Here is a 27,696-nt window from a genome sequence, read left to right as displayed (position 1 = left end):
ACAACACATGTTCTGATCAAAATATTATGGTTTGGCGATTAAAAAATAGAGTCATAACATTTTTTGACGTCACCGCTAAAATATTTCCATTCTTTGATCATCAAAACTATGTCTTTGATACGTGTAGAGATAGTATTGCCAAGTTGGATTGAGTAAATGGTGCCAACAAAGTCCAAATTTTGTCCGTAAGACAAGGTAAAAACACAATTATCAGGACAAAACATACAAATCCAGCTACTTAAGGAAATGAACATGTTACCAGGGGAGACATAATATCCTTGTTGTCTCAGCAGTCCAAATCGGAGAGCAGGGTCGTAAAGACCATGGTCGTCAATATGGGCATCATAGATATGGTTTAACGCTTCACTTATTTCCTTCTCGAAGCGATAATCCAATCCAAGAAGCTGGATTGAATCGACCAAATTCATAGTTTGCAAGATGTCAGTAGGATCCTTGGACATGCTTCTTATCTGCTCCATCAGTTCCGCAACTCTCTCTTTTATCGTTGTATCACACTCCTCCTGCAATAGACGAGAAAAGGGAGATTTTTCATGGTACTGAAACTGCAATACACGTTCATTTACAAAGGCTTAAATATATTTCACAATAAAGGATTCATAGAAGAAGCAAGCATAGTACAATACACGTTCATTTACAAAGACTTACATATATTTCAGAATAAAGGATTCATAGAAGAAGCAAGCATCGTCATACAATCAAAGTGGAACAGGATGTACAAGTAACAAAGAGATATATTCCTTCGTCTTCGTAGAGGAGTTGGTGTATCCATCGATGTACTTATAAGTAATTTCTGCCATTCGTGAATAATTAATAATCCTTTCAAGTAAAGCAATGGAGAATGCAGTCGTATTGAGGCACTCTTCGTTTATCTCCTTCCATGCATCGTCAACTAGACCTTGGAGTTTCTTACATGCCACATGCACATCTGTTCCGAACTCTTTCATGTAGCATTGGACTGTGGAGGCAACATGTTCCCTAGTTTGTTCCAACTGCAAATTTCATAAAAGAAGAGGATTAATGATCTACAAACTGAATTCTAAGGGATCGTTTCAGGATTTACATGTTCATATATTAAAACAAATTGATAGACTATTATCAATAATAAGGTGTAGATGAAGGGAATTTGGGAATCTACAGATGTGGAAGCTTACGAACGGGAATTTTTTTGTTTGTACTAGATTTCTTAATGTAAAATCATGTAAGTTCAGAAAAACTTTGATAATGCAATTGAGTGACACAAGAAATGCTTTTGAGGTGATAAATACAAGGAATATTGAAGACAATCTTTGGAGATTACCTATTAAACCTCAATTATGGTCCATCTCATCTAATTGGAGAATGTATGTTATTTTCTTTTTCTTTTTTTTGTGTTATCATATTTCTACTACGATAGAAATTAGTGCAAAATTTACTATGAAAAATGTTTATATGATATAAAACACATGAGGTATGACCATACCTCATGTGAAGCAATGTCATTCATTATACGACCAATTATTGCAGAAGCTTGGACAATCTTTGGGAAACTAGTAATCCACTCAAATGCCTCCTTAGTTGCTATTTCTCCCATTCCAACAAAAAAAGCACATTTGAGCATAGGAGATGTTGAACTTACGAGGGAAACATGTAGATGTTCTTCCAAAGTTGGTACGTAATGTTGATCTCTCCATTTGGATTCCTCAAAATAAGCTTCAGATAAATCTTTCATCTGTACCCAAGTAAAACAAAACCATTCCTTAATGTTTGTAATGCATGAGTAGCATCTACAAGTGGGACAATCTAAGTTCAACACTGTCGCATATCAAACGCTTATTCTTTGCATTGGCCATTAGTGTATTCATTTATTACTTATGTAATGCAAATTAATAAAAGTGAAAATAAGATGAACCTTATAATCTCATCACTCACCGCTTCCTTTAGATAGGTTATGCGATATTTCTCATTGGAAGCCAATAAATCTTCAAATTCTTTAAAGGTGTGCATTAGCTTTAGATAATAATCTTTCATGTACTCTGGTAATTGATGAACAATCTTCACGTCCCACTTGCATATGTATTAGTTTCACCATCTTTAGAAAAATAGAACATAAACATACATGTTGTTATTTTGCTATACACAATAACTAAAACTATTATGCGATATTTTATTTTCTTATGTGATATTATCGGTGGCACTTTTTGTTATCATCTGTTGAGCCATGATAGTAAAAGGTAATCTATCCATGGATATGAGATTTACGAACCTTTGAATTGCCTCAGTTAGTCGTTGACTCTCCTCCAATGTGCTATAAACATCATATATGTCGTCCAAAATTGAAATAAGGGCAATCACTTTGGTTGTTATCTCTCGTGCACGAGAATAGTAGGGTTCAAAGTATATTCCCAGGATCCAGAAGTAGCATTCCACCAATCGATCTCGAGCAAAACTGAGATGTTTTGAGGGGGCTAACTCATTCCACCACCTTCAAGTCGTTCACAAATCAAAATGGTATTACATATCAGTTTAAGTTTGATGGGAGGAGGAACCAATCTCAGCAATTAGCCTGCACTTGTTACATTTGCAATTTGATTGTATCTTTTTTCTTTATGAAAATCCGGAAGAAATATAGCACCAAGGAATTCAGAAGTGAGGAGGAGCTTACTTGGTGATGTTCTCAAGCTCCTCGAGATGAAGAGATTGCAACAAATTGAAGTCCAACTTTGCAAGCTCCAGGATGGCATCATCTCGTGTGGCATCCTCTTGGTATATAGAGATGTATTCTCTTGCCAAGAGCCTTCTCATTCTTCTACAGAGAGGTGTCTCGAGGTCGAGAGACACTTGCGTTGTTAATGGTGGTTTAAGATCGGCTGATGCAGACACTAGGTAATTCCTCGTAAAAGAGATGGCTTCATCAAGAATGATCTCCCCATGAGTCCCAAGATAGGCTGCGTTGTACAAGCTTAACAGTCCTTTCACATCACTCCCCAAGGTAGACATGAAACTCCCTCCCTCATCTTTGAACTTGTTAAAGACAACTACAGAAATACATAAGATTTTGTGTTTTGAGAAAAAAACAAACAGTCATATTATCAAAATTAATTTACCGTTTTAAGTAATTACGTGATAATCAATACAATGACTTTTGTGTGTGATTTTTATGTCTATTTTACCGGATAAAATATTTTTGGTACTGCCAACGTCTATGAGTGAATTAAAAAAAAGATGATTAAAGAAGATCGTTTTGTTTTGGATCACACATACAAATACTGCTTGGGGACACATAATATCCTTGTTGTCAATATCCGCATCATGGATTGACATAATGCTTCGCTTATTCCCGTTTGAAAGTGATAATCCAATCCAAGAAGCTGGATTGAATCAATCAGTTCCATGGTCAGCAGTAGATCAGTAGTATGATTGAACATGCTCTTTACCTGCCCCCTCAGCTCTTCAGCTCTCTATTTCATCCTTGCATCACACCTCTGCATCATCAATGAATATATATATATATATATATATATATACACACACACACGCATGTACACATGCAAGCACATACTCATAAAAACATAGCAAAAGTATTATCTAAGATATTCTATAGCCAGACATATATTTTGGCCATTCTATTTTAATACCATTTTAGAAAACATAACACATATATATGTATATATATGTATATATATATGTATATATGTATATGTATATATATGTATATATATGTATATATATATATGTATATATGAATATATGTATATGTATATATATATGTATATATATATATGTATATATATGTGTATATATATATATATATATATGTATATATATGTATATATGCATGTATATATACATATATACACACACACATTTAATATAGTTGTTATAGGAGATCAAAACGTTTTGAGAAGTGTGAGGTCACTCATGTACAGAGAAGAAATTATGTAGCAAAATGACCAGCTAATATTGTTAGAAGCCATCGGATTGATTGTTCAGTGACTTCTTTTTTGATGGGCTGATTAAGTTGTCTTCTTAAAACAAAACTCCACCATCATTTCTAAAATACAAATTAAATTACTTTTGCAAACATAATTGTAGAGAAAACATACAAATACATCTACTCCAAGGAAACGTAAGAGCATATTACCAGGGGTCACATGATACCCTTGTTGTCTCAGCAGGCGAAACCGGAGAGCAGTATCGTAGAGATCATGATCGTTAAAATCGGCATCATGGACTCGGTTTAATGCTTCACTTATTTCTTTCTCGAAGTGATAACTCAATCCGAGAAGCTGGATTGAATCGACCAAGTCCATAGTATGCAAGATGTCGGTAGTGTCCTTGAACATGCTTCTTACCTGCTCCATCAGTTCTGCAGCTCTCTCTTGCATCCTTGCATCGCACTCCTGCATCCTCCAAGCATAGCAATTAATTGTTCAACCAACAAAACCGAAAGAAAGTAGCAAGCGCACATTTTTCATGTTAATGAAACATTAACACCATTCGTTCTCGGAGAGTTTCTTGCCTAAAATTTAGAACATATGTGAGATATATGTGTATATACATGCCTGTGTACTGGGGGAGGACTGGGCCTGTAAGATAAAGTAATCACCCCAAACGGTGGGATGGTAGCTTCCAGACTTGCGAATCACCACTTCATCACCTGGAACGTGTGGCTGCGAAATTACGTTCTCCATTCTGATCTGGATGCAAGTGATGAGAGGATGGCGAGAGCCTGCAACCTTGTGTAGCAATTTATAGTCTTAAATCTGGTTTGGTTTCGTAAGTAACACGTTTTATGAGAAAGAATATAACGAATGAGTCATCAGGGATTGTACGCTCCTTTTGGCTTGCCTTAAGTTTTAGCTTATCCATCATCTTTAATTGACGTCCTATAATTAGTTTTGCTTCTAATAATATAGGAAAAAGACGAGATATAATTAGTTTTGCATCCATCACCCTCGCTCTCACTCTCGTAATAGAAACTATAAATCATGTATATAATCGTATATTAACTTAAGTTTTATAATAAACTCTAAACAGTGTGAAACTCATCATATCAGTCTACTCACTCTCAAACTATAAATAATATTATATAAACTTTAGTTTAACTTTTAACATTTTTTCCATGTGTGTATTAATCGAACTCTTTTTTACTTTAAAGGGTTAAATTTCTTTCAAAACCTATCTACATATTCTTGTAGTGATCCACTCATATGAGTTGGTTCATTTTGGGATGCTTCATCTTTATTCAATCATCAAACCTCCAATTTGATTAATCGATGAAAAAATTCTCATTTTATAAAATAATAAATTAAAAAAATAACATGACATAACATAACGAAAAATTAAAACACAAAAGGGTTCATGCTAGAGAAGGTGTTTGGGACCAATTTTGAGCATAAGACTGAGTGAGGAATTCCAAATCCTATCAAAGTAGATATTAAGATCAATAGTTTCATTTTGATTTGTTGTTAAGATTAAGATATAACCAAGGAATCTATAGATTTTGTTGTTCGGAGTAATCAAGTTTCAGTAATAGAATTCTCAAATATTTTTCCCACATGTGGATGTGTGTGGTTGGTTGCACGGCATAGTACTAAAGCAGCAATGACTAATTTCAAAGAGATCGTCTCTTTGATATAAATATGTTAACATACAAAAAAAAAAAAAGTTCACATGAGATTTTTAGATGAAATGATTTGGAAGTTGATTGCCCACATGTTGGCGAGGCCGACATGGGATAAACTTAAATCTATGAATTATTCGAATATATATTCATGCCATCGTTACAAAACCCAAGGATGTATGACCTAAGCAATTTTGATCCAATAGAGTATTTCTTTTTTTTTTTTCACCATTGGCAAGCGGGATTTGATTTCATGGCCTTACTATTAATCGTCAGGTTTGTTATCAGCTTAGCTGCTGTGTACATACTATTCATTGAACGTTTTGGAGATTGTCTAAATCTGGGTGTACGTACTGTTAGATCATCTAAATCTGCTACGTATATATTATTCATCGAACGTTTTGTTATCAGCTAATCTGATATCGTCAAGTGGTATAACATGATAAAAGTAGTCTCCACACACGCTCGGATGAAAGGCTGCAGACTTGCGAACCACAACCTCATCACCTGGACCAAGTGACTGCAATCCCATAGTCTCCATTTTTTACGTGGAAACTAAACCCGGCAGGTGGCGAGAGCCTATTGCCTCGTGTTGGAATTTATAAGGAAAAACATTCGGTAGTTGTAGTAGAAAAACAACTCTTAGCCTCAACTATCCACTTTGTGGAGGTTATGCTCCTCTTTGTCATCCATCAATCGTCTGTCAATTTCCAATAATGAAAAAAAAAGGTTGTATACATACATGGTCCTGTTGCAGTGGCAACAGTCTAACATTGTTTGCAATCTATAGGGTCAAGTTCTTTCGTCGCAGAGTCTGAGGTCGTATTCCTCGTGGTGGTCCATGACTAACATATAAGGCTTTCTTTTGATAATGGTAGCCCCATCAGTCTCAATGAAACTATGATGGTTACGTGGAAGGAAACCGATCTAAGGTTATGTTCATCTGTCCATTAATAATGAAGAAATAAATCTATCACACTATATAACTCAATTGTGATTTAGCAATGAGATCAATTGGATTTTAATTAAAAAAATATACTCGAATCCAATTTGAATATTTAAATAATAAATAGTTAAACTTAAATTAAAAAAAGGATGTACTCAAAAGCACTCACCAATGTGGGATCGGGATATACAATCTTACTTCTAAATATTTAAGGATTATTTTCCTGACTTAAATCATAAACTTAAATAAGTTAAAAATCGATATGTATTCATCTTATGTGCTTAAATTATATTTAATATATTTAAATAAAATAAAAGATGTTGAAATTCAACTTGAAGATCAGATTTGTATTTTACTTAATATAGAAAAATTATACTCAAAACATGTTGGATTTTACTTGACTCAAATTCAAATAAATACGTGTTTCCATCAAATAAATACAAGTATTCAAATAAATACTTTGTGAGTCTGTTTTCGTGTTTGACGCACGTCGGCGAACACGTAGATGTGCTTATCTCTTCTCCGTGGTGGATGACTTCAATACGGGGAGTCACCTGTAACTGCAGCCTCAAGTGAGATGTACATTTGGACTTAATGTGAGCTACAGCTACAGCTACAGTTTTGTTTTTGTTTTTTTTGTTTTTTTAGAAAAAGAGAATGAATTAGCACTTATAGAAAAAGAGAATGAACTGCAGCCTCAAATGAGATGTAGGCACTTATAGAAAGAGAATGAAGTGGCACTTAAAGAAAGAGAATGAAGTGGCACTTGAAGAAAGAGAGTTACAGCTGCTCGACAAGGCTGTCGAATCAGCCTTCCCAAAAACACAAAAAAGATGATTGTGACCAGAAGTGTTAAGTTGCGTAGGGGATGAAGCTGAACTCGACAACCTTCAGCCTCGTACGAAGGGTAGCATCAGTCAAGACAGCAGAATCAGAGCATATCCAAATCTTGCTCAAGCCCTGCTGGCTCTGTAAAATGTAGGGCTTCAAGAATTGCTATCTAGGAATCAGATGCGTATGTATAGCCATTTACACAATTGATCATGTTAGCTGAAGCATATTTAGGGCTTCAAAAGAATTGCTAATCCTTTCACTATTACAGTATCATGTGCTTTAATCGTAGTGCAATCAAATTCTCAGCCACCCTTTTTCTTTTAAAAAAAATTACTATTCAGTATTAGAAATAAGAGTAAACATATTCCAAGAGTCTCAAGACATGTTGTATTTAAAAGAAGAGGATTGGGAATCAATTCCCCCATATTAGAGTTGAGGAATTGAAGTAATATTAGCATAAGATTTAGAGCTAAACAAAATTGCAAGCAAAACATCACCGACAAACAAAAATGCAAGCAAAACATAAATTTCAAAATTTTAAAATCATTTTAGTATATATTAGGCTATAACGTAACTCCTGACATTTGGTGGTGGAATTGAGAATGAAAGGGATTGAGAATGTGTCGGTCTTCCTTCTTGACAGCAGCTTCCCAATGATTTGTGATCGTAAAAATTGGACTCTTCCATTTAGGTGAGTGACACATTTTATCCGATATATTATGTAAAAAGAAAATATAGTTTTATACATAAACTAATTAGAATAATAGTGAAATATAAGTGTCTCCGATTACGAAAACAACATAACTTATATGAATAAAATATAAATTTTAAATTTTAAAAAATAAATTTGTAGCTACATAATCAGTATTTTAATATTCTTTCTCTCTCTTGTGTGAGATTAATGAGTGTTCCATCCACGTCTAAATTCTATCAGTAATATACCTTGTATGAGAATGCAAGCGAAAAAACTTGATTGGACCACTTTCAACAGACTGAACAGAAAATATTTTTAAAAAAATTAATTGAGAAATAAAAAAGAAAAAAAATTAACTCATATTTAGGAATTAAGTAAGGATTCGGTTTTACTGATAAACGACCCCAAACAATACTTCCAAAGAGCCAATTCCGATCCACCTCTTTTTAGTTATTCAAGAATGATCATCATAAAATTGCTAAAAGATTATTTTATAAGAAAATTGTTTTAGAAAATATTTTCAAAAAATAAATAAAAATAGAATTTCTCTTCTCATAACACTTATATATTTGAAGTATAAAGATGGTGGTAACATTGTTGAGCACATAAGTCTATTTTAGAGTTTTACAAATAAGCTGTTAGCTGTGAAAATGAATATAGATGATAAAACACAAGAGTTATTATTTCTTAACTCTTCACCAAAAAGTTTGGAAACATATCTAGTGACAATTTATAACTCCACACCAGAGGGAATTCTAACTATAGATATAGTTAAAAATAATTTACTAAATAAAAATGCTAGAATGAAAGATCAAAAAAAATTTTCTTTTGATGCATTTGTTTATAAAAAAATAAGAAAGACGTGAAAAGAGTTATAGCAGAAATCCATATAGTTATAGAAAAAGATTCTAGTCTAGAAGAGATATCAAATGTTTCCACTATAAAAGGTCAGGTCACATGAAGAATAAGTGTAGGTTTTGGAAACGAGGAACAAAATGAAAGGAAGAAAAATAAGAAAAAGACTAATACAGTTGCTATTGAATGTGATATCATTATTGTCTGTGATGACGATTGTATCATTCTTATATTTCTGGACAGTAATTGGATAATTGACTCTAGTACTTCATTTCATGTTACTTCTCATAGTGATTTCTTCATATGTTATACTGTTAGTGATTTTGGTAATGTCAGAATGGAAAACAGTGGTACATCTAAGATTGTGAATATTGGAAATATTTATTATGAGCAAATTTATACTCAAAGATATTATGTGTTCCAGATATTCATCTTAACTTTATATTTATAAGTAAACTTGATGATAAGTGATTTACACATTATTTTGATGAAAGTAAATGAAAACTCACTAAAGGTTCTTTAATTGTATGAGTGGAAAGAAACTAAACTCTTTTTATGTCATGGAAGCTAAGCTACATAAATGAGATATTAATGCAATTCATAAGGATGAAAGTATAGATTTTTGCCATAAGAAGCTTAGTCATATCAGTGAGAAGGGACTTTAAACTTTTACTAAAAAGCAGTTCTTATCAGAGTTGCAAGGTACATATCTTAAATCTTATAATTATTACTTAGTTGGAAAAATGCATAAAGTTGTCCTTGATACATATCTATCATATAGAAGATCAGATGTTATTGATATGAATCTTGTGATTATTATTTACTTTGCAAACTAGAACTCTTGGAAGTGCTTTTTATTTTATTATCATTGATGATCATTCTAGAAATGTTTGGGCTTTTGCTTTGAAATATAAAAACCATGTACTCGATGTTTTCAAAGAGTTTCATATTAGTGCTGAAAGAGAAACCGGTATAAAGTTAAAGTATGTTTGAGCAGATAATGGTGGCGAGTACAAGAGTCCTTTTGAGAATTATTGTAGGTTCTATAGTACCAGGCTTGAGAAAATAGTTCCTAAAACTCCTCAACAGAATGATATGATAGAAATGATGAATAGAACTATTGAAGAAATGATTAGATGTATGATTTCCCATGCCAAGTTACATAAGTCATTTTGGGGGAGGCTATGAGAACTACAGTTGGTTTGATAACTTTTTCTTCATTAGTTCCTTTGAAAGCTAATGTTCCAGAGAGACTATGGAAAGGAAAAGATATATTTTATCATCACTTGAGAGTCTTTGGGTGTAAAGCATTTGTTCATATTCTTAAATATTAGAGGTCCAACTTGATAATAAGACAAAAGTATATATCTTATTGGGGTATGGTCACGAAGAGTTTGGGTACAGATTAAGATCCAATGAATAAGAAAATTATTAGAAGCAAAGATGTGTTTCTTGAAGACCAATTGTTTGATGATGGTGATAATATTAAGAAGCTAAAAGCATTTCTTTATATTCCTTAGAGTTTGGGTCCAATTCCTTCACTTGTAGTTCATGATGATCATGAGAGTGATGAACAAGAAGATTGTGGTGAGAATGTTAGTGATAACGCTCCTACGGTTGATGATGTTGAATCAACTGAACAAGCACCTCCACCATCAGCTGAGATTTCATTGAAAAGATCTATAAGAGATCAACAACTATCTACCAGATATCCTCCACATGAGTATGTTAACTGTGGGCACTTCAAAGGTCTAAGTTGGTTGACGAAGAGACTTGGATGCTCCTCAAGTCCTAATGTGGACTCGGATGCATGCTCCGTAATCAATCTGTATGAAGGTTAAGGTTGAATGGATTTCCCGACCTGGTCACGGTGACACTCTAAGTCATTTATCTACAAATATGGTGCAATCTTAGTGAATAATCATTGACTTCGATTTGATATGGAACAAATATTGCCCCTATTACATAGCATGACCACAAGATGAGTGATTTGGACCACAAGATGCAGCTTAAGCGACTCTTGGATGGATAATGATATTTTGAATAGTATTATTATTAGCAATCCTAGATACTTTCTTGGTCAATTGTGGTTCTTCCAAGGGTATGCACATTCTATCATGGGATTGGGATAGGGATATTCTTTCTAGATATGCTAGGTCTTGGGACTGATAACCTTTCTTATGAAATATACACTTCAAGCTCAACAAGGCCAATATCTTTCCATCATTGATAGTGTATGAGATAAAATGGTTAAAACTAAATATGCTGTGATTTATCTTTGGAATATTCAAAATTATTAAGGCAAAACTAGAATCGGGTTTGTTTCTTCTCGCTCTTGAACGTTTAAGAGGAGAGTTCACTAAATTTGTTGGTGATATTTCTATTATTGATATTTCAAAGATAACTATATTTTAGATTCTCGTAGTCCATTCAAGCATGCTTTCAGCAATATACATGCTAGTGATAGATCTTTGGTGGTTCTAATCTCATTGTTAATCTATATATCACATGATGATTTTTAGTTTTAGAAGCTAGATAATAAGAGGGTCTGTTCTGCTAAGTCTGCCTATCATTTCTTGCTTCTCAGTTGGAATGGTTGATCCTAACGTCGACTAGTTGTATTGTTTGTGGAAGCTTCCCGTGTTGCCTTCGGTTAAAATTTTTTGTTGGAAACTTTTGCACCGCCACCTCTCATTGATCGTCTCAACTAAGAGTGTGCAGTAATGCTACTACTCCCTTCTGTCAATCTAAAGCAGAAACCATTAATCACTTCTTTCTGTGCGTCTTTCCTATTAAATTATGGCAACTCTTTAAATCTTCTACGGAGAGGTGTCTCGAGGTCGAGAGACACTTGCGTTGTTAATGGTGGTTTAAGATCGGCTGATGCAGACACTAGGTAATTCCTCGTAAAAGAGATGGCTTCATCAAGAATGATCTCCCCATGAGTCCCAAGATAGGCTGCGTTGTACAAGCTTAACAGTCCTTTCACATCACTCCCCAAGGTAGACATGAAACTCCCTCCCTCATCTTTGAACTTGTTAAAGACAACTACAGAAATAAATAAGATTTTTTGTTTTGAGAAAAAAAACATACAGTCATATTATCAAAATTAATTTACCGTTTTAAGTGATTACGTAATAATCAATACAATGACTTTTGTGTGTGATTTTTATGTCTATTTTACCGGAGAAAATATTTTTGGTACTGCCAACGTCTATGAGTGAATTAAAAAAAAGATGATTAAAGAAGATCGTATTGTTTTGGATCACACATACAAATACTGCTTGGGGACACAGAATATCCTTGCTGTTAATATCCGCATCATGGATTTGACTTAATGCGTCGCTTATTCCCGTTTGAAAGTGATAATCCAATCCAAGTAGTATGATTGAACATGCTCTTTACTTGCCCCCTCAGCTCTTCAGCTCTCTATTTCATCCTTGCATCACACCTCTGCATCATCAATGAATATATATATATATATATATATATATATATATATATATATATATATATATATATATATATATATATATATATATATATATATATATATATAGCAAAAGTATTATCTAAGATATTCTATAGCCAGACATATATTTTGGCCATAGAATCATAATATGATTAAATCAGAATATTATTAAGATATTAGCCATTCTACTTTAATACCATTTTAGAAAACATAACAAGTACTAATATAAAATTTTATATACCAAACATCTCATTGAATTTAAATATCATATATAGAGATTTGGTTTACTTTACTACAAATAGAAAGGATGTACAATGGCATCTAATATTCTGTATTACAAAGTAAAACAATTATATTAATTTCTCATAATTAATTTTTTCTATGATTGCATTAGTTGGATCATGTAGATCTGCATGTTAATTGAAAGTGATTCATTATACGATTGTCCTTTGGATTGGTTGGACAACGTGTTGGGATTGTCACGGAAGATAGTAGCCAATTTGATCTTGATTTCTTTTATCTCTAATGACAATGCATGTATAATTACATCAGTGTAATCTCCTTTCTCTAACTATCACATCAATCTAATTTCTATAGAAGAAAATAAAAAATATTATAAGCCTTCCCATCATCCACATTGCTTGCATGATTCAATTAATCTATGTCCCCATCAGCTGGATCAGCTCTACATAGCCGAGTGTGATTCATTGGACGCGTTGTCCAACATTTGTACTAGATTTCTTAATATAGTATCATTTAAGGAGTTCAGCAAAACTTTGATAATGCAATTGAGTGACACATGAAATGCTTTTGAGGTGATAAATTGAAGGAATATTGAAGACAACCTTTAGAGATTATCTATTAAATTTCATTTATATTCCATCTCATATAATGGAAGAAGGTATGCTATTTCTACTGTGAAAAAAATCAATGCAAAATTTACTATGAAAAATGTTTATATGACAGAAAATACAGGAGATTATATTATGACCATACCTCATGTGAAGTAATGTCATTCATGATACGACCAATTATTGCAGCAGCTTGGACAATCTTTGGGAAACTAATAATTCACTCAAATCTCTCCTTAGTTGCTATTTCTTTCATTCCAACGAAAGAAGCACATTCGAGTATAGGATATGTTGAACTTACGAGGGAAATAGGTAGATATTTTTTCAAAGTTGGCACGCAATGTTGAGCACTCCATTTGGATTCCTCAAAATAATCTTCAGATAAATCTTTCATCTGTACCCAGTAAAACAAAACCATTCCTTAATGTTTGTAATTTATAAGTAGTGTCTATGAGTAGGACAATCTAAGTTCGATACTGTCACATTTGAAAAGTGAAAATAAGAAGAATAAGAAGAATATTATAATCTCATCACTCGTCGCTTCCTTTAGATAGGTTATGCGATATTTCTCACTAGAAGTCAATAAATCTTCAAACTCTTCAAAGGTGTGGATTAGATTAAGATAATAATCCTTCATGTACTCTAGTAATTGATGAACAACCTTCGCGTCCCACCTGGTTTCACTATCTTTAGAAAAAAACATAACATAAACATAGATGTTATTTTGCTATACATGATGAGTAAAATTATTATGCAATATTTTATTTTATTATGTGATATTATTAGTGGCACTTTTTGTTATCATATTTTGAACCATGATAGTAAAAGGTAATCTGTCCATCGATATGAGATTTGTGAACCTTTGAATTGCCTTAGCGAGTTGTTGACTCTCCTCCAACGTGCTATAGACATCATATATGTCGTCTAGAATTGAAATAAGGGCAATCACCTTGGTCGTTATCACTCGTGCACGAGAATAGTAAAGTTCAAAGAATACTCCCAGGATCCAGAAGTAGCATTCCGCCAATCTATCTCTAGCAAAATTGAGATTTTTTGAGGGAGCTAAATCATTCCACCACCTTCAAGTCAATTCACAAATCAAAGTATACTCACATGGCAACAGCATGTTCACTTTGTGGAGGCTATGCTCCTCCTTGTCATCCATCAATCGTCTGTCAATTTCCTGTAATGAAAAATGGCTGCAATCTATAGGGTCCAGTTTTTTTGTAGGGAGTCTCAGGTCGTATTCCTCGTGGTGGTCCATGAATAACATTTCAACCACTCTCTTGATGATAGTAGCCCCATCAGTCTCCATGAAACTGTGATGGATACGTGGGAGAGGATCGGATTGAGGGAGTTTATGGTTGTGTTCCTCCTGCTGGTCCATTAATAATGATTTAACTTCCTATAAAGAAATAAATCTATCACATTATATAACTCGATTGTGATTTAGCAATGGGATAAATTGAATTTTAATAAAAATAATATGCACTCAAATCTAATTTGAATATTCAAATAATAATTAGTTAGACTTAAATAAAAAAAAAAAAAGACTCTCGTGGGATCATTTTCCTGACATAAATCATAGACTCAAATTTAAATAAGCTTAAATTATACTTAACATATTTAAATAAAAGAAAACATGTTGGAATTTAACTTGAAGATCAGATTTGGATTTTACTTAATATAGAAAAATTGTACTCAAAACATGTTGGATTTTACTTGACTCAAATTCAAATAAATACATGTTTCCATCAACCGACGACGAGTTGTTTTGGGCGTCAGGTCTTTGTTAAAGAGTCTGTTTTTCTATTTGACGCCTTTCGGCGAACACGTGGCTGTGCTTATCTCTTCGCTGTGCTTATCTCAAATCAAATGGGACGTATATTTGGACTTAATGTCAGCTACAGCTACCGTTTTGTTTTTGTTTTTCGAAAAAGGGAGTGCATTAGCACTTAAGAAAGAGTGTTGCGGCTGCTAGGCAAGGCTGTCGCATCAGCCTTCCCAAAATAAAGATGATTGTGAGCAGAAGTGTTAAGTTGTGCGGGGGATGAAGATGAACTCGACAACCTTCAGCCTCATAGAAAGAGTAGCATTATTAAAGACTGCAGAATCCATATCTTGCTTAAGCCCTCCTGCGCTGTAAAAAATTTAGGGTTTCAAGTTGCTATTCCTTCCTCTATTACAGTATTCTGTGCTTTGATTGCAGCACAGTCAACAGCTCTGACCGATCTGTTGGTAGGTGACTATCAACTTAAGAGTATTCCAGATATTAAACATATATATTATTAAAAAATTCTAGAAATAAAAGATTCTTTTTGACAAAAGTTAAAAAAGAAAAACTTCTTTCCAAAATCTATCCAATTATGCTTAAATGAATAGGCAAAAACAACATGTTGGCGGATTTTCTTAATATATATTAGAAGAAAATTATTGGAATTCATATCTATGATGGGATCTCCAAATATTAAAGACTGCTTATGGAATGTTCCGAACCCCACGGACATGATGGGACGTCTCGTGCCACAATCTATTTCATGGAGAGCTTTTCCATCAGTCGGCCGATGAGTCTGTCCTCGTGTTTCAAGCCTTCCGGCGAACATGTGGCTGTGCTTATTCCCTTCTCTGTGGTGGATGATCAGCTCCACGACTTCAATACGGGAAGTCATCTGGAACTGCAGCCTCACATGAGACGCATTAGCACCTAAGAAAGTGAGTTACAGCTGCTAGGCAGGGCTGTTGCAACAGCGTTCCAAAAGGAAGAGTACCTCGTGAGTTCTCCCCAAACAAATGCAAGATGGTGATTGTTAGGGATGAAGCTGAACTTAACAACCTTCAGCTTCGCACAAAGGATAGCAATGTAAAAGACAATGCCATCTAGGAATCAGGGAGTGTATATATTGCTGTTTACGTCGGTGACGATGACGATGTTAGCAGAAGCATATTTAGGACTTTAAGAATTGCTAATCCTTCCATTATTACAGCATCTTGTGCTTTAATTGTATACAATCAATTTCTCTCATCTATCGGCACTCTTTTGTTTTCAAACAAAAATATCATTCGGTATTGAAAATAAGAATAAACATATTATAAGAGTTTCAAGACATGTTGTATTTAAAAGAAGAGGACATGTGAGGATGGGGGAGCAAGAAAATAATAAAAACAGAATATTATGATATAATTAAAAGAGAAATTTTTTAATAAAAAATAAAATAATATTAAACAAAAGGTATGATTAAAAAACACTCATAAAATATTTCTATGTGCACATATCTTTGTTTCATGAACCATAGTCATATTTATACTACCTAATGATAACTATTTTATTAGGATCACTTTCAGCTTGATAGAAACATATCAAAAAGGATGTTGAATGTATGCTTTGACTTAGAATAAGAGTGCAATTAAGGAAGAAAACAACAGTAATGAAGAGCAACAAGAAAGTGCACATAGTGGTTCGGTCGTCGTAACCTATGTCCACTCCCAATTCCTTCTCCGTTAAGGTCATCATCATCCACTAATGGTCTTCCTTCAATGGGTGAAGACCAACCACCCTCTTATAACTCTTTCTCCTTTATACAGGTTTAGGAGACAATATTTTTCAAACCTCACACCTCTCTTAGATTGATAACAAAACTAAAGAAGGAAGAGGAGGACACTTGGCACTTTTTACAACACTTTCACACCCCAAAACGTCAAGACTTTTGTTCACACTTTAGTGCTCTTTCTATTAGGATTAATATGACACTAAGAGTAGAGTGGGGGGGAGGGGTGGTGGGGGGTGGGGACGTAAAAACATCAATTTGAAAAACTAGTTCGATGAAAACCAATATCAGAAATATGTTTAAACTTGAAAGCATTTGTAAGTGTAGTAAATAAGTAAGCAAGTAAATTAGTTAGCAATTATAAATAAAAAGCATAAAAAAAATTATAAACTAATTTATAGTGGTTCAGTCGTCATGACCTACGTTTTCTCTCGATTCCTCTTCCGTCGAGGCTACCGGCATCCACTAATGGTCTTTCTTTAATGAACGAAGACTAACTACCCTCTTACAACTCTTTCTCCTTTTTATGGGTTTAGGAGACAACCTTTACAAGCCTGACATCTTTCTTGAATGCTCACAATATTAGAAAGGGAGGAGGACACTTAGCACTTTTATAACATTTTCACACCTTAGAAATCTTTCCCCTTTCTATTTAATTCTTACTACTCCATGCAGGAATAGCTAAGGTATTTATAGACCCCAAATGACTTCAAAAATAAAGTCAAAAAAGTCTCATCCTAGGTTTCCTAGATCCTGACATATAATCGCCTGTGATGGGCAGTACCACTGCCTGCAACACTAATATTGGGCGGTACCACTATTTAGTCTGGCGATACTACCACTTGACATAGTTTGGGAGACTGTATCTGGGCGGTACCATCGTTTGACACAATCTTGAAGATTGTGTCTGGGCGATACTACAACTAGTCTAGTGGTACCATCGCTAGACTTTGCTACAAGACACTTAATGAGCCTTTCTCTTGGCCGAAAATAGCTCTTATTCAAGCCCAATTAGCCTCTAATCAAGTTGGCATGGTTATACCTAAAACTAACTCAATTAGACCTTTAGATTACTTCGATCTAGATAAATTATTACAAGTAAGAATATTAAGTTGTCCAGCATATCATTGGTTCATCTGACGCTTCGTTCAAACTTTCGGCACATCATCCTATCTTGTGACGTATTGCCTAATCAGCATGTTGACCTCGTAACACTTGATTTCTTTGGTGCAATATCCGATCCTTCTAGCCCAATGCCCGAACTCATGGCACGAAGCCTCCTATCGACATGTCGACCTTCCTTTAGTCCGACATCTAATCTTATGACATATTACATTCCGACCCAACTTGATTCTTCCTGCTTTAATCAAATTGTCTCTCCATGATTGAAGCTAGTCCTGCATCAATCAAAACACACATTAGATTATAACTTTATCAATTAGTTTCATCATAAAAATTCATGATTCAACACTTTAATAATGCAGAAAGGAGTGGGGTATTTATAGGCCCCAATGGCTTTAAAAATAGAGCCAAACAGTGTCTCATCTCGGATTTCCGAGGTACTAGCGGTACCATCGTCATTATTGGGTGGTACCACCACCTGTAGACTAACACTGGATGGTACCACCACCCAGTCTAGGCGGTACCACCACCCAGTCTAGGTGGTATGACTGCTTGACAAAGCGTCGAAGACCGAGCTCAAGCGGTACCACCACTTGATAGGGTGATACCACCGCCTAGCAGCATTAACTATCGATAGTACCATCGCCCAGACCACCTGAGAGGCTGAGTTTCAAGCAGTACCACCACCCAGTTCAGGTGGTACCACTGCTCAGTTTGGGTGGTGCCACCACTTGACATGGTTCCAAATGGCTGAATGGGCTATCCAACCAGCCCAATTCAGCCTTGTTAAGGGCCCATTTAGCCCCTATTTGAGTTAGTAGGATTTCTCCAAAAACTAACTCAATTTTAAGTTATAACTATGATATTTAAGGCTAAAATAATTAAAATATAAGCAATCTAATTTGTCTAGCACGTCAATTGTTCAGCCGAACTTCGGTGAATTTTCGACGAACTCCTAGTGAACTTCCAGTGAGCGTTCACTACATCGTATGATCCTTTGGTGTATCTCCCAATTCATTTGGCCCGATGCCTAATCATTCACTTTGGCCCAACTTTGATTCTTCTTTAATCATTTTGCCTTTCTTACGATCATAGTTTGTCCTGCATCACTTATCTCAACACATGAATTAGATCATTAATTCACCAATTGATTTCATCATCAAAATATGAGATTCAATATATTTCACCTTATCGTCTCACCCATGATTAAGTTAGATGTAGGAACTATCATCATCATAATAACTTTTTAGATTATAGACCACTTAGATAGAACTATTTGGAACATAGTCAGAACCATTCAAAATATGACAACTACTGAGATAACTACTTATAAATCAATTCTCAACACTCTCCCTCGATTTATAAGAACATACACTAATTTGAGACATAAAATAAATATGCTTATGAAATATAAGTGATGGTGAGAATATCTGCAACTTGTTCATCTGTGCTACAATACTTCACTATTATGAATACTTGCTACAAAATCCCGGATGAAATGATAATCTCTATATTCTTCATTCTTCCATGAAAAGTTATATTCTTCGTTATTGTAATTGTGGCTTTGTTGTTATAAAATATTTTAGTTGCATCCTTTTATTCTTAATGAAGTTCTCCAAGAAGTCTTCTAAGCCATATTGCTTAATAAGTTGCTGATGTTGCAGCTACAGCTTCCGATTATGATAGTGTAGTTGTGACTTGCTTCTTTGAACTCTAAGATATGGCTTATGATTTGAGGTTAAAAATATTACCTAAAGTACTCTGTTTTTCATCCAAAGCTCCTACCTAATCATTATCAATGAAACCAAATAATTTACATTTAAAATTATGATAATACCAAATGCCATAATCTATAATTTTAGCAATATAACGTAGAATTTTTTAATAGCTCTGAGGTGATGTTAGAATTTTTTAATAGCTCTGAAGTAATGTTTGCTTAGATTATGCATAAACCTAGATACTATATCAATAGAAAAGGTAATATTTTGTTGAGTATGAGTTAGATAAATCAAACATCCAACCAAACTTTTGTAATATCTTACATTTATTAAATATGTACCATCTTTAAGTTCTAATTTCTCATTTATATTCATGGGTGTTATTGTAGCTTTCAATTAATCAAGTTAGACTTTTTGAATAGAACCATTGCATATTTTCTTTATGAAATAAACAAATTTATTTGATCCTCGCTTCACTTTCAACCTATGAAAATAGTGCAATAAACCTAAATTTGACATTTCAAATTTATTTATCTGATAAGATCCTAAAGTCTTATCATCGCTCTGATACCAAATGATAAGACCCTAAAGTCTTATCATCGAAGAAAGGGGAGAAATGGGGATGATAATGATCGCTTCGAGAGGATCGGCCTCCTTGATCGCTTCGAGGGGATCGACCCTCCTTGATCACTTTGAGGGGATCGGCCCTCCTTGATCACTTCGAGGGGATCGGCCTCCTAGGGTTTGTCAAAAGACATAATAGTATTTTTCATAGATTACTAAAAAGAAGCAGTTACATCCCTATTTATATAGTTCCACCTAGAGTCCATCATGACTTGAACTCTAATAATAAATAAATATTAGATAAACCTCTACTTGACTCTAACTGAACCAAATCGACTCAATAAACAAATGGACTAAACAGACTCAATAAACATTATTCAAAAGCTCAGAAAAAGGGTCCTAACAGTTCCTCCCTCTTCAAATCAGCCTTGTCCTCAAGGCTGAGCAGCATCAATCTCGGGGAGCTTCTCTTTCAGCACTTTAGCCAAAGATTATCTACAACATATCACAACCCGTTAATCAAGTAAGTATGGTCTCCACTTTTTGACAGTGTAAGCAATAAGTCGATCTTTCAGTGTAGTAATCGCTACAAGAAATTTCTGGCCTTTGCTATCATAAGTTAAAATTCGTCCATCAGCTTCGAATATATCACAGCCTTCAATGTGGTGGGCTAATTGGGCTGCAACTTTCCTATTCATAAAATTATTAGTGCTATCTGTATCAATCCAAATAGTGACAGGTTGATGCTTCAAAGTTCCTCCGATTTTCATAGTTTGTGGGTTAGTGTAGCCAGCCAATGCATGCACTATATGTGCGATGACTTCAATATCTTCATCAGTTTTCATACCTTTATGATCGGAGTCCAACTCTTTTACTTCTGGTTCCTCTCTAGTTGGCTCAATCATCAGAAGTTGCCCTTGTTTACATCGGTGCTCCATACTCCACTTTTCATCATAGTACAAACCCTTTGTTGATCTTTCCTTAAGTTCTTCTTGGGTTAGTCTTTGGGTGTCAAGGCTTTGGTTGGGAATAGATAGGGCTGGTGGCTTACTGATCATCTGGTTATTGTCACTTCTGTTTCCATAATTTTCCCTATTGATTTTTTTCTCATGTAGATGTGCGAATGAGATGGCAGCTATCATAGTGCGAGGTTGACGAGTCTTAACTTCACACTGGATCTCTGGAATAAGACCTTCAATAAATGTATCCAAAAGTTGTCGTTCTGACCAATCTCTAGCTTGATTTGATAATATTTCAAACCTACTCTGATATTCCAACACTGTAGAAGTCTGACAAATTTTTGAGAGCTGTCCATCCACCTTCATGTATGAGTAGATTGTGTCACAATCTTGGGGCCCTTTTCTAGTATTTCCAGATCTGTGCAATATAGAACTTGAGCTCCCACCTTGTTGAAATTTACTAAGGCTCCCCAGTAAGTCCTTTTTTAAATCATTAAGTACTTCTTGTAACCGGTTCTCAATTCTAATTTCCAATGCTTCCATTTGTGCTTTCACTGAGTTATCGGTGGCCATTTCGTAAGACTGCAAATATGTAATCTCAACTCTTATTTTTGGTGTTGGTCAAGGGCATCAATCACTGCCCTATTCGGTGCTGCTGTTGTGATGCAGTCGGTGGCAACACTATGGGAATGAAGGGTTACTGCGAGGATGCGGGGATGTAGCTGCGGTCGCCGCGTTGTCACGGACAAACTTCTAAACAGGGTGTTTGATGTAATGCTTGGGCATGTCCGTGTCTTTTGTTATGTTCATGCTTTGTACAGCATGTAGAGGGACGGCCGAAGGCTTATAAGTCCCATTTTAGTTGGGTCGGTGGCCGCTTTAGGCTTGTAAATAAAGGTTGTGTCATGTGGACACGTAGGAGAGATTATTCGGTCTGTAATGGACCATTTTACCCTTTGTTGTGCAACTGTTCAGAGCTTGTAAAGTCTGTTTGTAATTTGCATTGTCTATGAAGTGTTTTTCGGACATGTTTGCTTGTGGATCCCGAGTGAGGCGTTTTCTCTGTCTTGTTCTCTCTTTTGTGAGTCCTAAGGGACTAGGGGAGGCTGACCTTTGCGGACGGACACGCAAGGGTGCCGCACGACTTAGGCAAAACCAGCTAAGTCCGTGTCATATGGTATCAGAGCGGGACAAGCACTCATAAAAACACTTAGCATGCAAACGTGGGGGACCTAGCGGGGCTGCGTTGAGGGCAGTCAGCACACGCACGACTGTTTGGGGGAAAACGGGCATGGAGATATAGGGAAAAGGAGTCGCTCAGAGGAGCGGGCATCTGAGATTGGCATTCAGAGGAATGGCCAACCCTTCGCGCAAGAGGCACCACGAGAACAGACAAGCTTGGAAGAATTTGAAGCGCACAAAGGTTGGGGTGGCTGAGTTTGAGCTACAGCTCAACGTTGACAACCATACCTGATGGTGCTCAAGGCAAGCGGGGCGCTTGGCAAAAGGATGAGACCATGCAAGGTGGAATGAGTTGTTCAACGACCAAAAGAGTTATGCAAAGCTCACAGAGGTGAGGGGAATTGCTAGCTCGAAGAATTTGGTGCTCATGCATGGGTGTGTATGCGGACGATGGAATGTTCGTGGCCATCCCAAGGCGACCGAAACTCGGCGCCATGGAGCATTGAAACTTTCTCTTCGGCATATGAAGGATACGTCCGTAGGAGGCTGAAAGGGTGCAACGAGTTCAGCATGTTGCGAGGCCTTGAGGGGTGCAGCGGGGGCTGTATTGACGTGGAGTCGCAATCTAGCAAGTGTGTTTGCAGGAGGCAGAACAATGCACAGTTTGTTCAGCAGATCGGAGTAGTCCAAGGGGATGGTGGTCTCCGAAACGAAGAGAAATGTTGCTCCAACGGGACAGTTATCCAGGAGGGATAAGTCCCGGCTCTCCAGAGGGAGAATCATGTGGGGCGGACCTCACAAGTTGAGGAGGAGTATCTCAACAACCAACAACCCCACGAAGCTCGACGGACTGAGCAAGCGGCGAGGAGTCGTCACATGATCTCGCTTGAGAGAATGCATTGGTGGATGCATTGCAAGATCAAGTGGGGGAGTGACCCAAAGCAACACAAATGAAGGCACACTTGGAGTCGATATGGAGATCGGACTCAAGGGAGGGCTGACCCGTGGAATGGTAGGCGCGAGGGCCACCATCAACTCAATGCAAAAACGAGGAGCGGAGCAACTTGGGTGTAACTTGGCGAAGTACCCAAGCCGCATGAAGGGAGCCAGCATAGAAGATGGAACATGGAGCAGAGGCTTAGTGCTTTCCTTGGACAGAGGTCAAGGACATGAACTCTTGTAGAGGCAAGAGCAGGATCATGTTGTTCCATGGGTCATTCATTCTAATGGAGCGGACTCATCTTGCATGGTGCTAAAGATGGAGGGAGCTTCGGGGCACATGCACTTCATCTCGGAGGAGCATTTGATGGAAGAACTAAGGCGACTCAGTTTGCGGAGGCGAAGTTGAGTTCAGAAGGCCTTAGCACGGGGCAAGAGGACGCAGAGGCGGGTACTCTTGAAGAATATGCCACAGTGTTGTCATTCAAGTTGTTGTGAAGGAGGCGGTACGCAGCGAAGATTGTGCTGGTAGGGGCAGAGGCCCAGGATCCAGACAATGGTGCACTGATTGCAGCGAAGTCGGGGGACTTCGGGAGCTACTAGGCGACGGACTGTCCTAGAGCGGTGCTTCATCTAGGTGTGACCCAAGAGTGGGTGGATGAAGGTCGATTGCCAAAGGAGCGAACAAAATCGAAGGTGGAGGAGACCCTGCGATGTATTGGCAGAGGCCACACATGGAGGGTTCACAATTCCACAAGGATCAGAATGCAATGGAGATGTCACCAGTAGGCGACATGGTGCAGCGGATCATGGTGGAACAGTTCGTGGCAATGCGATACACACGACTGTGCCCCGTGAGGGACAAGATCATACGGAGGTATGATCGGGAGCTACTGGGAGCTCCACTTCGGTGAACAACACGACGGCAAGAAGGGCTATGGATTCAAGGAGTGAAGGCCATGGTACCGCAGAGGCGGGTCTTCCGGGCGTGCATCGAATTTTGCATCGGATGAAAGCCTTGGTCATCAGCATATAGGGGCTGTGTTCCACCAAGGGAAAAGTTCGAATGCAAGTACCAGTGAGTCCCATGGGAGGGACTTGATCATACAGCAGTATGATTGAAGCAGCTGGAGAGTTAGACTGCTCCAGAGCTCACATTCGCTTAAGGGAGCCCGACAAGTCAGAGGACAAGATCGAGTAAGCGAACGTTGCTACCAAGGAAGCTAAGGAGAGCAGAATCGGTGCAAACCCTACAACGTGATGGCAGTGGCCATGCATGAGAGTTGCAGTCTGTCTTTCCATCGACCAAAGGGAGCTGCTGGGAGAACACATAGATGTTGAAGCAGGGGGTCGAAAGGGGCGAGGAAGCGACGACGAGTCTAGAGGGACTTAGCTACCCAAAATCCAACATCAGTTAGAATGGAGGTGGACTCAGAGGAGTGCCACAGAGGCATGTCTACTGATTGTGAAGAAAAGGGATGCAGATGCGAGTCGACGGATAGTAGTGCCATGGGCATGGCAGCGCCATGGTACCGCAGAGGCGGGACTTCCGTGAAAGGCATTGATCCCTTGCTCTCACGGAGGGAGAGCGCTTGGTCGTGAAAGGGGCCGAGGAGGTGGAGCATGCAGAGGCAATCTCCAAGTACCGAGACAAGGCTGAAGGGCAAAGGCCAAGAAACTTCGTAAGACCGGTGTCAACAAGTTTCTCATCAAGATAGCCGTAAGTGAAGGACTTCGGGTCATGCAAGAGTGCACGACCAAGGAACGAAGCAGGCAGTACGCGGTGCTGTACCTTTGCTACTCAGTGGAGTAGGCGGCAGGGTTGATGGAGAAGACGGTACAATCCCAGAGGCGACCTCATCTATCAGAGAATTACTCCAAGTTGGGGTGAAAACTTCCCGCATTCCAGAAGTTCGATGGCATTGAGAAGGTGAATCACAGTAGCTAACTCAACGCAAGGAGTGCAAACACTTCAAGTGCTTTAGAAGTGTGAGCAAAGAGCAGGCGAAGTCCAGTAACCAGCTTGATGCATGAAGTACAACCTCGAGGAGGCGGGCGAAGTCAAGTAACCTTTGCCTTCTCAACTCTTAAGAGAATGGGCGAAACCGAGTACCCCAATTCTCTTATCTATCCAGCAGAGGAGCTCTGCACAAGTTCAAAGACCCTTTGAAGATAATGGAAGACAATAGTTGTCAAATCCTCACCAACGGTGATCAGTGCTACTGAGAGTAGATTGTCCGCTTCATTTCCTAACGAAATGTCAATCGAAAGCGGAAGTGATGCGAACCTACTTGGATGTGACAACTAACTGAAAGAAGAGTCAATGAGCAGATTTTGTGGAGGAAGGACCCAAAACTTCAGAAGTTTGCGAGGCGATGCTCGTTAAAGCTCCAACAAGCATCCACCCAGTTCAAGCAGTATGAGAATCTCTGAGAGACTGGCGCAGTAAGGATGGTCTTTTCCTTCATCTAGCGGATCCGCAGGAATCAACAAGGATCAAAAGAGAGAACAAGATAGAGAAAACGCCTCACTCGGGATCCACAAGCAAACAACTCCGGAAAAACACTTTATAGACAATGCAAATTACAAACAGACTTTACAAGCTCTAAACAATTGCACAACAAAGGGTAAAATGGTCCATTATAGATCGAAAATCTCTCACACATGTCCACATGACATAACCTTTATTTACAAGCCTAAAACGGCCACCAACCCAACTAAAATGGGACTATTAAGCCTTCGGCCGTCCCTCTATATGCTGTACAAAATAAAACATGAACATACCAAAAGACACGGACATACATAAGTATTACATCAAACATTCTGTTTAGAAGTTTGTCCGTGACATGAGCAATAATAATCTCATCCAATGAGAATGGTTTACGAAGGCTGATATGATTAGTAGAGAAAATACTTTGGACGTTAGGACAAGTCTACCATTAGAGAGGACAGACGTGTTAATAGCAGTCCAAAGGTTGGTGTTCCAAGAAGCAAAAGAAGAGAGAATCTGTGTTTGACTTCATTCAAGTCATGGTTAATGATCCGGTGAATGGAGTTCCTCTCCTCCTTGAGGTTGAATGTTTTATGGAGGACAGAATTCCTCATCTCCTCGAGGTTGAATATTTTATGAAAAATTTAGAGTTGAGTAACGAAGTTGTAAGGATTATGCCCTTATTACATAGTAAAGTGAGTTTAGACCCTTCCTGAGAGAGGGAAAGAGAGGTATCCTTGGCTTCAAGAGTAGTGATCTCTTGGGAGTTAGATTTTATAAGGTTTTCCGCTTGTTTTAATAATGATGTCAGCTATAGTTGCTCCACGATTATTTTGATACATGACAAAAACTTTTAATCTGACAACATCAAAATATTATGGTTTGGCGACTAAAAAATAGAGTCATAATAGTTTTTTGATGTCACTGCTAAAATACTTCCATTCTTTGATCATAAATTTCAAAATTTTTAAATCATTTTGGTATATATTAAATTATATCATAGTTGCTGATATTTGATGGTGGAATTGAGAATGAAAAGGATTGAGAATGTGCCGGTCTTCCTTCTTGACAATACTTCCCAACGATTCGTGATCATAAAAATTGGACTATTCCATTTATCTTCGTGACACATTTGATCTGATTTATTTTGCAAAAAGAACAATATGGCTTTATACATCAAATAATAAGAATAATAGTGAAATATAAGTGTATCCGATTAGGAAAACAACATAACTTATATGAATAAAATATAAAATTTTTAATCCGACAACACATGTTCTGATCAAATTATTATGGTTTGGCAACTAAAAAAATAGAGTCATAACATGTCATGTTTTCGATGTCACCGCTAAAATATTTCCGGTCATCAAAACAATGTCTTCGATACGTATAGATATGCTACTGCCAAGTTGGATTGAATAAATGGTGACAACAAAGTCCAAATTTTCTGTGAGACAAGGTAAAATATAATTATCAGGTCAAAACATACAAATTCAACTACTTAAGGAAATGAACATGTTACCGGGGGAGATATAATCGATAGTAGATCATCATAAAAGATCATAGAGATATATGAAAATCTAATATTTAAGAATAAATCATATATTTGAGTAACTGATTTAATTACATGATTTGAATGCATGTTCTTCTTCACTGGTGAAGCCTTCTCTTTCTTGCCGTTCGACGAGCAGTTCCTCATCTCCGAGTATCCTCCTCTCGGCGATGTGCTCTCCTTCTTTCTTCAGTATCTCTTCTCTACCGCCATCGATCCTCCTCATCGGCAAAGCGCCTGCCCGTTCTTCCTCATTGGCGAAGCGCTCTCTATCCCGAATTGCTCGCTGTCCGACGATAGCAATCCCTCCTCTCTTGGCTGTTGGTTTTCTCTCGGTGGTCCATCTACT

General features: G+C 37.0%; 1 protein-coding gene across 1 annotated transcript; it reads right to left on the bottom strand.

Annotated features, from left to right (window-relative positions):
• Positions 1-609: 609 nt before the first annotated feature.
• LOC135679725 (alpha-humulene synthase-like) lies at positions 610-27,573 on the bottom strand. Its single transcript, XM_065193707.1, has 7 exons — positions 27,423-27,573; positions 4,563-4,729; positions 4,142-4,400; positions 2,663-3,035; positions 2,260-2,482; positions 1,481-1,729; positions 610-1,010 (listed from the first exon to the last, which is right to left on the bottom strand). Exons 1-7 carry the CDS (start codon positions 27,571-27,573, stop codon positions 717-719), a joined length of 1,716 nt encoding a protein of 571 aa, XP_065049779.1. The 3' UTR covers positions 610-716.
• Positions 27,574-27,696: the final 123 nt, after the last annotated feature.

This window comes from Musa acuminata, chromosome BXJ1-7, assembly GCF_036884655.1.
Source record: "Musa acuminata AAA Group cultivar baxijiao chromosome BXJ1-7, Cavendish_Baxijiao_AAA, whole genome shotgun sequence".
NCBI lineage: Eukaryota > Viridiplantae > Streptophyta > Magnoliopsida > Zingiberales > Musaceae > Musa > Musa acuminata.
Note: the sequence above shows the minus strand (reverse complement) of the source record. Positions and strands in the feature narration are given on the sequence as shown.